At 49.3% G+C, this 14,416-nt stretch overlaps 1 protein-coding gene across 1 annotated transcript in view; it reads right to left on the reverse strand.

Annotated features, from left to right (window-relative positions):
* NFKBIA (nuclear factor of kappa light polypeptide gene enhancer in B-cells inhibitor, alpha) overlaps positions 1-9,928 on the reverse strand; it is a 13,760-nt gene extending 3,832 nt beyond the window's left edge. The window contains exons 1-2 of the mRNA XM_009887014.1: positions 9,755-9,928; positions 9,119-9,202 (exon numbers count right to left, since the gene is read on the reverse strand). Of these exons, the coding sequence (XP_009885316.1) occupies positions 9,119-9,202; positions 9,755-9,928 (258 nt within the window). The remainder of the gene's footprint in view (positions 1-9,118; positions 9,203-9,754) is intronic.
* Between the last annotated feature and the right edge of the window lie 4,488 nt (positions 9,929-14,416).

Genomic DNA, 14,416 nt, shown 5'->3' on the forward strand with positions numbered 1-14,416 from the left:
GGGAGGGAAGGGGTCGGCCCGGGAGGGGACTTGGCTTTTTTCCACTTCGAGGGGGAAGTACTCGCCTCCCCGGCGTCCCCGTCGGTACTTCCCTGCTGCGCCCCGGGCGACTGCCCCTTTGCCGGCTTTCCCGGGGGGCTTTCCCTGCCTTGCCCGGTCGTGGGGGCTCCCGGTGCCCCTTTCCCCTTGCACACTGCGGGGTCCCCCTTGCACACCACGGGGCTCTCTGCACCAGGGTCCCCTGCAGGGATCCTGGCATGCTGGGGACCACCCGCACATGCTGGGGTACCGCCGGCCTTGGTTGCACCCCGCATCCCCCCCCACCCCCCAGACTTTTCCACCAGTTTGCTGTTTCCATACGAGGAGCTGTGGAATGGCTGAGGCCAGAAGGTCAGTCTGTAAGCGTATGAAGTGGTGGTCATCACTCTCGGAAAAGCTCTGCCACCCATGAGATGCAGGGTGGCACCACAGCTCTCCTCCGCCGCCCTCATCCACACAACGGCAGATGCCTGACCCTGCGAGGATCATTTTGAGGGCTGGTGAGATGGACCCCCTTTAGGAGTCATTAACCAGCGCTCCTTTGACGAGCAGGAACAGGCTTTGTAGCCAGCCCAGGGCAGCGAGGTCATGCTGAAAGTTCAGGGAAGCAAACACCACCCAGAGCGATGCTGAGGCTGCAACTGCATCAGCACACTGCATGTCTGCTCTGCTGTTTCTTTTTTGGGGGTGGATATTGCTTTTTGGGGAGAGTCAGGTAGTCTTGCATGTGCCTGGTGTTACACTGTCACGATGCCCGCAGGTGTGCAGGTGCTGCCTCAGCATTTACAGGATTTCGCTTCTCTGCTGTGGAAGTTTTCACTTTCTTTCAGTGCAGTGGGATCAGGAATAAACAGGAGAATTCTGCACCACTCCCGTACACCCAGTTCCAGCCCAGGACTAAACAGGCCTCGTTCAGAAAGTACATCTAGATAACAAACTTTTTTTTTTTTTTTTGTTAAAGAAGAAATGACATCTGCCACTATTCTTACTTTTTCTGGCCGTTCCTAATGATTCTTCTCTGCTCCTCTTTACTGCTGTCATGCCATCCGTGGCTAATGAAAACTGGATAAATGCAGGCTCCCACATGGATAAAAGGCATTGCCTGCTGACAGCACTGAATTTTTCCCTGGTGAATTTTTGCTTCTACTTCTCAGATGTGGGGGATTCCCATGAAGAATTTTTCTTCTCTTGCAACTATTGCTGGCCTCGCTGAGTAACAGTGTCTGTGCTTTTTTCCTTTTGTCATTTTCCCATGGGATGGCATCCCTTTGAACAAGAAAAATCCGAAGATGAAAGGGGGAGCCAGAGGAGAGGGCGAATGCCTGACTTTCTATGAGCAGATGTTCCTGATTTTCAGCCCAGCTGTGCCATTCCTGGGCTTTTTTTCGTTATTCATCACTTGGCCTGGGAGAACCCACTGGTGCTTTTGGGCAGGTTTAGAAAAAAGCCATACAACTCTTTTCTTTTATAGGTTAAGGGTTATGAAAGTTTTGTGAGCTTCTTGAAACAGTTTCCCCTTTTTAATGTAAATTGGCAGGGGAAATTTAACTAACAAATTAATCTCCTCCTACCTGCTTCCCTGCAAAAAAAAAAAGGGAGGATGGGAGTTAGAAAGCAAACTCCTGCTCTGACTGGCAGGGAAATTAAGCCCAGCCAGGACCATGCTGCCTTGGGTTGGGGTTTTGCTAGAACCACGCAGAAATTAAACTTTAAAACTCCCCATCCTCACTGCGATGTCTGGAAACCAAGTTCAGCAAAGCAAGTTCTTTGCCTCCTTCTCTGAGTGACCTCCAGCTGCTCTCAAAGGCAAACGCGGGGCTATTTTTAGCAAGCATTTGCCAGCAGAAACCTCGTTTTGGAGGCATGCGAGATGCTTTTATTTTGTGTGTGTTTTAACTCGGCAGCACTGCAGCCAGTTGTAGGTGGCGGAAAGGAGATGGAAAATGTTTTCTGGATGGAAAGTCACACTGAGGCCACCCTACTTCCTGCCCCAGGGAGATGTTGCCGCTCCGCTGCCCGGCGTGGGGTGTCGGGGGGGCAGACATGGGCCAGCACCCCTGAGTATTAGGCAGCCAAAAACATGGATCGAGAAGGGGTTCTGCCCTAAACACTGATCTACATGTAAAGTAGCAGGGGTGGGGTGCAGTAAAGATGCAGGGGCAAGCGGAACCCTCGTTAACATTAAAACAAATAAAGCTGCTGTCTTCTCTATCCCTCCTCACAGCTAACAAGGTCATTGTACAATATTTGCCTGAAGGGACAGCATATGGAAGACAGTATAAAGCAAAGGTTTTGAAGCAGTGGTGAAGGTCATTGATGCTGCTTTTTTTGCTACTGAGTTACTGTCCTTTTTTTTTTTTTTTTTTAAATTGACACATTCTAGCAGTTCTTCTATACAATTTTCTACATGGTGCACAAAAGTAAAAGAATAGAAAGAAACAAGCTCAGCTTTTGGATATATGGGTTTTGGATGTAGGGTGGAGCCTATCACAACTCTGTTTTCCTATGTGGCCTCTCACCCAGGTGTTGCAGTTTTGGGAGGCTCAGACTTGCCCCCAGGGGACGGAGCAGCCCTACCTATCCAGGGACAGGGGGTTAGCCCTGTGGAAACTGGAGCAAAACTTCATGAATGCTGCAGTCATTTGTGCCAAACTAAACCCTCTTTGTCCTCTTGCGCATCCTGGTTTAATACCTCTGCTATGTCTGTATTATTTTCACAGGAGCCTTTTTTATGCTCATCAGCTTGAGAGGAGATTAGGGTTCTCTGCTCTTTGGTATTTGGGGCTATGTTAGCAGTCTGCGCTGCCTGGTCCAGCGGGCACTTCAAGACCCCCTTGGTCTACCTAAAGGTCACTTTAACAATGTCAGAGGCTGTGATGACAAGAGGTGGTTTTGCACCTGATACCTAAGGGCTAGATTTTGCAAAAGCCTCCTCCGCGCTGGGTGCCCTGAGCACTTGGTTGGGGGGGCTGTGGGGCTGTGAGGACAAGATGTTTGTTTTTATTCTACCTCGCAGAAAGCAGCTGGCAGGGCTCCGCGAAGCAGCCTCGCGTGCCTGAATACTGCAAAGGGGCAGTAGGGTTTTAATCAGTTTTTAAAGTACATGAAAGATTCTCGTGCTGCTTCCTCCAGCAAACACATTAAACTGTAATTTCCTGATTGCTACACTAATCATGAGAACCGTCTAGTGCTGTCGCTGTGGTGCTGTTGATTTACCAGAGTTGGTCCCTCAACTTCATCCTTCTGTGATTGCTGCTGCAGATACCTATTAACTGTTTCCTCCTGTTTAATCTCAAGGACGATGCATGGCTTGCAGTAAACGTACCAGGAAAGGTAGTTCACAACATCCAGCACGATCTTGGCCCAGGCTGTTAAAACCAAACCCAAAGCAAAGCGAATCGGTGAAGCAAACCTGCTGTCTGCACGTGTACTCTCACATGCAGATACCCCTTTGGAATAGGACTCCGTTTTATTGCTCCAAAAGTCTATGGACTTTGTTAGTGCGACAGAATCCAGGGAACACTTAGCGTTGTCATTCTGATAGCATTTTGCAATTAAAATCTGCATAACTCATCAGGCTCCCATTTACAGCTGCTGTAGAGATAAGAACCAGGCAGTTCCAAACAATTAGTCCAGTAGTAAAGAAGGAAAACATTTTCCCCTCCTGCTTTATAGTAACAATATGACTATTACTCATTTGAAAGCTTTAAGAAAATGGCCAAATGAGAAGAAGGAAAGTTAAGCAAAGTCCATTTTTGTCAGCTGAGATGAGGGTGGATGGTGTTACACGTGCCATGTGGCCTCCTCAAACTTTTTCATCAGAGCCTATTACGGGACAGTCAGATACTCCAAAAAGCAGTGTGGTGGATGCAGTAGGAAGCATTTCTCTGCCTTATTTGAGCTGATATAATATCCAAGCAAAGAGCGTGGGGGGTAATTTTTAGCCTGTAAAGTCAAGGTCCAAATTAGGGCATTTAAAATCCTACCCATGTCCCACAGATAGAGAAATGGAGTTAACTAGGGTGTTCTGGCCAGAGTCTAATGGTCCTAGACTTCTGGCTGGCTACACTAGTCTCTACTTTTATTTTTAGACTGCAGCTTATTTTTGGCATCTCTTAAACTGATGTATTGCATCCCTGGAAAGATCTGCATTTCTCTGTGTGAACTGTGGGCTGTTTATATATCAATTGGTTGCATTTCTGGGGATCTTTAGGGATGAGATGTACTATGTCAATTTAAACTGCTTTTATTGTTATGCCTTAAGGGTAAATATAGGTCAAGTCATTGGAAATTGGGCTACTACTTGGAAGGCAAGTCCTCTGGTGTCATTCCTGTTTCTCACGTGGAAGTTTTGTTAAAGCACGTTGCTCGCCAAGCTTTAAGCTGATGCTCGCTGCCTGATGCAGCAATGCATGCTGCCACACGTGTGTCAGGTAGGAAAGAAGAGACTTGGGCTGGGCAAAGAGAAGAGAAGCAGAGGCAGGTCTCTTGAGCTCACTGTACAACTTTCCTTTCAGTGATATGAATAATGTTGGTCCCCATCAGTACAGCCCCCTCTGTGGTTGCAGAGTGGAAGCACCTGATAGGGAAAATATGAACTGGGAGCATGTTAATAATTAAAAAGGGACTTTCCCCCTGCAGGCATCTGTGACATTTGGTAATATTACGGTCTCTAGTTCTTCCCAGCAAGGAGGAATCTTGCAAATGTGGAGAGCGCGGCATGGTGGGACCGTGCAGAAAACCGACCTGGGGAGAATTTAGGAGGGAGAGCTGTGCCTGGCAGAGGGTGAGTGCGGGCAGCCAGCGGAGCCATGCCAGGGAGGGATTTTCTTTGCTTTCTGTTGTGATTACGGATCCAGAAGTTCCAAGCTGGATCTGGACACAAATTTCTCTATGGTACTAGATGATATTTGGAGCAAAACCAAAGACCTGCACTGAGTAATGCTGGGCTGCCCAAGTGGGAGGCTGCGCAGGGGCAGTGAGAGCCAACCTGTCCCAGCACACAGTTTGCCCTGAGCCCCCTCGTGCTCCCGCGCAACCCTTGTGCCGACAGACGGTGGGTGCAAATCATCCTGGAGAAACGTAAAAAGCCAGTATGCTGCTCCTCTGTGAGCAGTCAGTGGGAGCCCACCGCAGCAGACGGGCGCACGGCAAGCGTTAATTAGAAGCTGAAGTGCATGTGGGCCCAGGGATTTCCCTGGGGACGGATGCGGCAAACGCAGGGGCTGATGCACTGAGCGCTGTAGCTGTGCGTCTGAGCTCGCAGGGGAGCTGCCAGGGGAGGAAGCAGGAAATACTAGACAATACTAAGAGCATAACCCTGAGAGAAAAGAAAAAAAAAAAAAAAAACAAAAATTTAAACTTTGTCCAGGCTGGAAAATTTGCGTGCCGTCTCCATCTGCTCCCTCTTCCTCCCCAACACAGCTACAGCAATCAATCACCGGCCTCAGCACCCTCTGAAAGACGCACTGATGCTTTCAGTTCCCCTTTACTACGTGCAGCTCGGGTAGCACAGGACCGGCAGAAACAGCCACCTCCTGACCCCCGGCCCAGGGGGCCAGAGGTGAAGCAGCCCTGTAGGGCAGCACTGCTCCTCCCCTGGCTCCCATAAGCGGTGGTGGCCCCAAACTGGCTGCCAGCCATCACCTGCCCCAGGAGAGGTTGTGTGCCAGCAGGGAGCATACATAGCATCGCTAAGGGCTGGATGTGCTTCTGGTGCCATGTCCTGGTCCAGCCCATCTTTACCTATAGGAAGGGCTGTGGGTAAGAGCAGGGCTGCAGCGCCTGGGGTTGAGCAGTTACTGTCTGCAGGAGAGCAAGCTTGGAGAAGAGCTCCAAGGGACAGCAAAGAGCTGAGCTGCATTTATAGGGGTGTTAGGTGAGCTCTGGTTTATAGACTGAGAGGGGCCAAATGCAGGCTCAGGGAGGTTAAATGCAAATTCTTCCAAACACCCTGTGCTCTGCATGTTCTGGATATTTGCCTGCGCTCCCAGGACACAGGTTCTCCAGACCAGGTTGTAATAAAATCCTCATTTCCTTGCACAGCTCTTGCTGTCTTGTATTCCTGTTTATTTTCGTGCAGCCAACCGCTTACTCCAAGCACGACCTCTCCTGGGGCAGGTGATGGCTGGCAGCCAGTTTGGGGCCACCACCGCTTATGGGAGCCAGGGGAGGAGCAGTGCTGCCCTACAGGGCTGCTTCACCTCTGGCCCCCTGGGCCGGGGGTCAGGAGGTGGCTGTTTCTGCCGGTCCTGTGCTACCCGAGCTGCACGTAGTAAAGGGGAACTGAAAGCATCAGTGCGTCTTTCAGAGGGTGCTGAGGCCGGTGATTTATTGCTGTAGCTGTGTTGGGGAGGAAGAGGGAGCAGATGGAGACGGCACGCAAATTTTCCAGCCTGGACAAAGTTTAAATTTATCTCTCTCCAAGGCTGCATCCGTTCCTGGGATGATTTCCCATTTAGCGTATGCCTCTTAGGGCTCCGATTTCTTCAGATTTCGTGGGCGTTGTTTACTAACTTATGGCTGTGGTGTTTCCCAGACAGAAATATCTCTCTGGGATAAGCTGCTGCCTTTCTTGGACAGATGGTTTGTGCACAGGCGGTAAATTCAGTTCTTCTGCGAACTCCCTGTCCTGTGCGTGAGCTGTGGTGACGTCTGGGTGGCAGACGGTGCCTGCCTTCCCCAGATGTCTGGGAACCCTGGACAAATGGGGAAAAAGTAATCCTCGAGTCCTTCCCAGACCAAATTTCTGAGCAGGGAAAAATACAACTTGCTTGGGAAAACCCTGACCTCTGACAATGCAGACTTAGGGCCATGCTTGAGACAGGAAGATTCATGGAGGCTCTGAACCGCATTTGTGGGAAAGCCGCTGAGGGAAGTGAGATGGGAGGGGGTGATTTTCCCCAGAGCACTGCAGAGGAGCCGTATCGGTCCTCCTTTGAAGCAAGTGTTTGACAGTCACGCTATTTAATTCTTCTGCCTGCATACACAGACACGAGCCCTTTCCTTGGCTGCATCTCCTGCCTCCCAAAGCCCAGCATCCCACTGTGGCTGTCACAGCTACCTCCTCTGTCCTCACTAGCTGGCAGTTCTTTGCCCCTGCAGGCCTGGGAGGCAGAAGACATCGCAGTCAAAGTACCTTCATCTCCCAGGAGCCTACAGGAACCCGACCCCTTGCAGGGCTCAGGTGGCCATACCATTACCTTGTGTCTCACCCTCTATGTATATACAGCAACAGCCTGTCCATCGTGTTATATTCATATCTTCCCTTCTAAGCAGAGTCCTCACTCACCCACCTATCTGCTGTTCCTCTCATGGTGGTATCTGGCTGTCCCACTGACACTTCTGTGCTCTGAGCTCTGCCTGGGACAGCCTCCTGGCACTGCTTGGCAAAGCCGTGTGCCCATGTGGCCCCACAATTCTGGGATGCGTGTGAGCAATTAGCTAGTGAGTAGCGAACAGTAAAAGGGCATCTGTGAATTGTGTACATGAAATGCCCTCTCCCACCCTTCCTAGCGAGCAGCGTTAAGTCCCTGTCACGTCAAGGTCACCCAGGCTGCGTGACCATGGAGAAGGCTGAGCCCTCCTGCATGGGGCTACATGAGAGCTCCCTGCTGCATAGGCTGGGGGTGCAGTTCCCCCCTGGTCCCCTTTGGGTTGGGAACTACCTGCCGGTCTCTGTGACTCCTTCCATGTGTTTGGCTTAGCTGACCTCAAACAACAACATATAGTAGAATTAAAACCAAGCCAGATCACCCAGTTTAAGGCACAGCATGACTGTGAGACCTAGTGACACTCCTATATCCCTTGGTACCTTCCCTCAGCTGCCTCATCTAGAGGTCTCTGATAAACTTTGCATTGATGCTACTGATCCTGGGGAGTACAACAGTGGTCTGAGGAGACCTCGTACCTGGAGGAAGCTGTTGATCACAAGGAAGCAGGGATGAGTACCTTGCTGCTGGAGCAGCAGTCTGCTCATTTGGGCTTTTCCAGACAGCCCCAGGTGGGAAAAATTTAACATCAGCTCTGAGCTCTCTACATTGGCATGGTGCTATGTGGGCAGAACCTTACCTGTATCCCTCTCAACGTAGTGAGGGACACCTGTGGGGATATGCCCAGAGCTTGACCATTGGATGAACCTTTCCACATATGCAGGCACTGCTGTGGGACTGGGGCTCAGCCTGGGTTTGGGGGAGTGGGGCAGTGGGGCTGAGCCCCTCTGTGGAGGAGCGGGTAGGAGGGCAGCATCAACGGGGTCTTTGCTCGTGGGGTGGGGTGTGCTTTTCAGGGTGGAGGAGGAAATATCTCAGCTTAAGTGGGCTGTTGTACTGCTGCCCTCACAGGTGGCACCCACTCAAGCGCAGTTTGGAAAAACCCCACTTCAGCTGAGTTTAGTTCAGTTTTTTTTAACCCTGTTGGGGTGAGCTGCTGTGAGAAATCATCCCACATATGATCAAGCATACACCAGCAGAGGCAGGAACAGTTCCCAAATGGTTCCTTTCCTAAGGACCGTCCAGAGGGACCCGAGTGCACTGTCTTACGGGAAGGATGGAGCCGCTGGGAGGTGGACTGGGCAGATAAAAGCCTGTCCTCGGGAACCCAGCTGCACACTAGTTTCAGCTGCATCATCAAAGTGAATCATTCAATAAAAACAATTAGCTGAAGAAATATCACTAAACAGTAATAATTATCCAAATGTCCTACCATTGACCATTTAGATGACTAAATCCACACAATCAATTGTGTTAGCAAATGCTAATTCAAATCTAATAACCTTCTGATTTATTTGATTGTGTATAAAGAATTCACCTGCAGTATTGTGACAGGACGGTGGAGTAGCTGGGTGCTTGGGCACCTGCCTGTCCTGTGGCTTCAATGCACGTGTTGTCCCCAGGCTGCCAACACCACATGCAGTGCCCACCAGTCAGGCTGGGGAGCAGAAAAAGAGCAGTGAGATGATGCCTGGGGCCCTTTGACTGAGCAGGTGGCAGCTTTCATGGGCTTCGGAGGGACTTGTGCCCACGCAGAAATGTGGTGTGGCCTTTCAGGAGAGGCTACGTTCTCCTTTCTGCCTCCTTGCCTGAAGGGTCTCATGGGGGTCTGAATCTCCTAAACTGGACGACTGGGCAAAATCACACAAGCACCAGAAATCCGCATCATCTGCCTGAGAATAAAGGGGTATGAAGGGAACTCATGCGTAAAAATGATCATTACAGTTTCAGCCAAGAACAAACCACACTCTGTAACTCATGTTGGAAACAGACCCTCTGGCGCAGGCTTTTACTCTCTCCTCGTGTCCTCATCACTGTGGTATGCAGCCTCTGGAGGCACACAGGTCTTCTCTGAAGTGCTTCATGCTCTGAATGGAATGTGATACATGGTCCGTTTTATTATATATGGATGTTGTTTTGGTGTGTCTGGACATTGGCATCATGCTGGCCACCACAGTACCTGGGTATCTAGAAATGACGGACATTATAGATCCAGTAGGATTCAACTTGGTGCTGGAATTGCCCTCAGTCTTCCCACAAAGGTGCAGTGAGCTCCTCTATCCCTGCTGCCAACAGACCCGCTCTTCTTACCTAATATCTGTGGGAACTTGGAGGAGATGAATTCAGGAAAGCTGTTTTTTTATCGGTGTTTCAAGAAAGGAATCAGCAAAGGTGCCGAGAAAGCAGCCTGCCCTGGAAACGGATGTCTGCCATGGTATCTTCACATCTCTGTACAAATCGTTATGTTTAGCTCTCCTCGTGCTCTGCAAACGCAGGAAGGAGCGTGCATGTCTGGCGTAGGGACCGGTGACGCACTTTCGTAACACGGGGTGCCAGGGATGGCGAAAACCCGGCGCCTCTGAGGTCAGCGGCCGTCTGGCTGCATTCACGCCTCTCATGCCCGTGCCCCCTGCATTGAACCACATTGCTTCCCTCGGGTGAAAAACAGCACAGGCATCAACAGGCCAAATTTCTCCCGCCGCCCGCTCTCTGTTCTCGCTATGACGTTGCAGGGTTTTCTCAGTGGGGCTTATATGCCGTGAATCACCACAACGTGCCGCAGCAGGACTGGCTCGGTCCCACTTGCACTCAGCATCGGCATCAGGTCCGGCAGCAGGGGCAGCCGCTGCCCCAGGGAGCCGGGAACATTTTCCATTAGCTGAGGGAACCTGGCCATGCTGTTGGTAGCACATGGGGGCAGCAGGAGCAGCCCTTGCACCACAAGGACAGGCTTCTCCACCTGCCCGTTAGCATTAACATTCATCGGCTCTCTGAGGCAGGCTGTGTTTATTTATTTTATTTTTTTTTTAGGTCATTCTGTGGAACATAATCATATTGGAGTAGAATTCTTCTACCTAATCAAATGAAACTTCATGCAGTTAGTTTGTCGTTAGCATTTACTAACGAATGTGATTGTGAGGATTTAGTTTCTCACATGGTTAATAGGAAGACATTTAGATAATTACAGCTGTCTAGTGTCTTTCCACTGCTAATCGCTTTTATTGCCTGGTTCATTTCCAGACCAGCAAGTGAAACTCTGGCACACAGTTGTGCAGGGAAACTGCCCCTACAGTTACGGATTGCTGTATCCCTGATATGACGCTTTGTAGGTGTGAAGCCAGTTCCCAGCTCCAACCTAAGTTTCATTTGAACTTCAGAAAATCACAGCCTTGCTGAGATCCAGCTTTCTCACTTGGCTACTCCATGCTGGGTCACGTAGTCCAGCGCTCTCTCCGACACTGGCCAACTGAAGACTCCTAGGGAAGAAAAAATATGTATAATGGTCCTGCTCCTGGACTGCGCATTCAGCCTTCAGAGCTTTAGGAGCTTCCTGTGCACCTGTGTTTAGCAGCTACTTGTGGATTTAGCTGCAAGGAATTTATCTAATCCCTTGGTGGGCATCTCTACGTCCTTGGTCTCCACAATATCCTGCGACAATGAGATTTAATTATACATGCACTGAAAAGAAAACTCCACCAAAACTTTCTGGTGTTTGTTTTAAAACTCCTAGGTGGCGTTTTAATCGATCAAAAGGAATAGCTCTGTTATGTGAAACGGGGAATGAGATTCGTTCTTCCCCTTTTTAGGCCACCTGTGATGTGACTGAGCTGTCACCACCCTCTGCTGTTTCCTTTCCAAGCTTCAGCTAGTCCTGCTTCTAACCTGGTTTGGTTTTTCTCATATGGGAACCTTTCCGTACCTGGTCATCTTTTACAGAACCTTTTGTTTTCTGGCTATATCTTTGATACAGGGTGCAAACTGTATTTAAAAAGGATTTCTAGAAAGACAAAATAATGTTTTCTGCTTTTTTGCCTCTATTTATTCTTATTAATTCTGATAATTCTTTCTGCTGGTTTGCCCACAATGGAACCCTGATCTCAGGTATCCACCATGGCTCTGAGACTCGTTTTCTAGTAAAAATAGTTCGTTTAAAGCCTGTGACATGTATGAATAGATTTTTCCCCTCAGCTGCTGTATAGTGCATTTGATGACGTGGAATTTAACGCAAAATCTGCCTTCTTATTGCTCTGCTACATCACATTATGAAATATTTCTGCACTTCCTCTCAGCTCTAGTTTAATTTTTTTTTTCTGAATAATTCTGTATCAGCTGCAGCCTTTGCTATTTTGCTTTTCAATCCCTTTACTAGATCATTTATGGATATGATAAAGAACTGGACATTGTTTTCTTTAAAGACAAACTCTGGGAGAGGAAATGTCTATTCCACAAGCTACGTGTAGTATGTTACAATGATGATGATGATGATAATGATAATTGTCATAAACTTCTGTGTCATTGCTCTGTCCGTTGATAGCTATCTTGTTGGTGACAAACAATTCAGTAGCTGTTTAGAACAGTACTATCTTTTTAGGATCTAAATGGGTCAAAGGTTTCCTGCCAGCAGGGGAGATTTCCGTACTGGTAAGATGAAATGAACCAGGAGGAAGCTGTTTCTGACTAAAAATTAAATTAAAATTAAGAGCTGTGCCCACTGCTCTGAGAGAAAGGAGCACCCGTGTACCCTCAGAAACTTTAGCATCCCTCCCAGCAGTCGCTCCTCAGTGTTATTAGGACTTTATTTATTTTGATTTTGACTTTGACTTTGATTTTAATTTTAATTTTAATTTTTAAAAAGCAATTCTTCTAATTCTTCTTATTATTCTTGTTATATTCTTGTTATTACTACTGCTACTACTGCTGCTACTTCTGCTACTGCTGCTGCTGCTGCTACTACTACTACTACTACATTTTATCCTTACTTGTCCCCTCGCCCTTTCCCGTTTGCTCCTATGGCACGTTCGGTGCGTTCCCTCCCCTCCGTCCCGCTCCCCCCGCAGTCGGTGCAGGGGGGAAGGGGAAGGGGAAGGAGAAGGGGAAGGGGAAGGAGAAGGAGAAGGGGAAGAGGAAGGAAGGGTGCCCTGCGCCCCGCAGCCGCAGCCGTGGCGGGGGAGCCCGTGGGCTGTCGCCGGCGCTGGCCGCTGCCCTGTGACAGCGTCCCACGGGGAGGTGCCGAGGATGGTGCTGTGTTTCCCTCTAGTGGCGCCTGAGCCCCGCAGAAAAACGAAGTGTCCCCTACCAAGGGGCTGGCGCTGCCCGACGGGGCGGAACGGCCGGGTTTCACAGCTCCTGAAACTCATCTGCCCTTCAGTGGACCGATCCACGGAGATGGCAGCGTGGCTCCGGGCGGACAGCAGTGGCTTTACAGCCAAAATCTAGGCTTCATTAGGCTCCCAAGGTGTGCCTTCATGGAGTATGCTTGAGCTCTCCTCGTACACCTGAACTCGTCGTTAGTTGTTGCGTTCGGGTTCGATAATGGCACTGTTTGGCGCAGCCCAAGTCTGCCGGAATTTGGCCCAGCATTCCTGGCACAGCTGAAAAGTCTGTTTCCAGGAATCTGCGTTTGGACGAGTTAGGATGCTGAAGAATCGATGTTGTCCCCGATCACCTGATGCATCTTTGGGGAAGTCCATGTCAGGCTGTGTGACTCTCTCGCTGATTTGCTGTTATCTAGTATTACAAGCAACAGGCAGCTACTGAGGAGATTTGGTGAAAATACGCATGCCTTAAATCTCCATGGAACAAAGCATTAAACATAATCAGAACTGAGGTAAAATACCTTGTACGGACAAGAAACTTCACAAATAACAACCAAAGATGTTCTCTAGCCAGTATATAAACCTTCCAGTAAGCTCCTTCTCCACAGGTACCTGCAGGGCCTTCAAGCTTTCTAGAGATGTTCTGGGTCAGGGGATTTTCACACCCTTTGAAAAATATCCCACATCTCAAGGCAGTTGGAAATAGGTAGCTAAATCCTCCAGCTCCTCTTACATTTGATGTAAATGCCATCAACGAGTGTATTGCAGAGATCCTTTGTGGCAAGAACTCGGCGCAGTATGGAGCACACTGGTTTGAGCCCAAAGGTGGGGGAGCCCTGCCTGCAGAGTGTCCTGCCCAAAGACGAGGGGCTTGATGCCCCACCTTCCTGAGCAATTTGGAGTTACTCTGGTCCAACATCGTTACACGCCGGCTCCTCGCTGCCTATCTGCTGTGAGTGCTAGAAAGCCCGATGCAGGTGTTCATAACCTGTCCTGTGCACCATTAACCAAATCAAAGTCTTGGGAGGAGCAAGGTGCAGGACCCACAGGCCCCAGTCTCTGTGTCTGTTTGCGTCAAATCAATGCCTTGGGCCATTGTATCACTGTGTTTCAGAGTAAACCTCTCTGCCCTTGCTCAGTCTCTTCTGAGGCAAGCAAGACTGTGGGCAGGGCTGAGGTTGAGGCAATGCTACCTGTTGCTGATCCACATTTGACCATCTTGGGACCCTCATGCTGGCAATGTCACTTAGATTCTCCAGGACTGCCCTTGTCCTTGCTTCCTCCATGTACTTTCCTCCTAACCTGCCGTCTCGCTCTCTCTCAGTTGCCCTCAGCAGCAGCTGCTCAAAGCTACTGCGCGGCTGCGCTCTTCTCATTGGTGTCTTGGTGCAGCTCAAGCTCCTGAACCCACAAGCTGCTGAATTGCAAACCCTCTTTTTGATTTTTATGTGTATGTCCCATCATGAATATGGCATTTTGCAAAGACTGTCAAAAGCTCTCCCTAGTAAAGCCCCCTAAGCACAGAGCCTCCTTCTTCATAGCTGGTTCTCCTCTTCCCCTTCGGAATGACCTCAGACTTGGGGAGAGTATGTGGCATACTTCATGGATTTGGGCAGATGAATATGTGAATAGATTACGTGGGTCTCCTCATGAGAAAGGAAACATTGTTTTTTTCCTTGACATCTGGTAGGGGAAGCAGGTGGTTCTTCTGATTATTGCTCTTAAAATTAAAAAGCTATTATGGGTACTTTAAAATGTTATTAGTGGGTTGAAGTAGTAATTTTAATAGTG

The sequence above is a fragment of the Charadrius vociferus genome, unplaced genomic scaffold, assembly GCF_000708025.1.
Source record: "Charadrius vociferus isolate BGI_N301 unplaced genomic scaffold, ASM70802v2 scaffold14, whole genome shotgun sequence".
Taxonomy (NCBI): Eukaryota; Metazoa; Chordata; class Aves; order Charadriiformes; family Charadriidae; genus Charadrius; species Charadrius vociferus.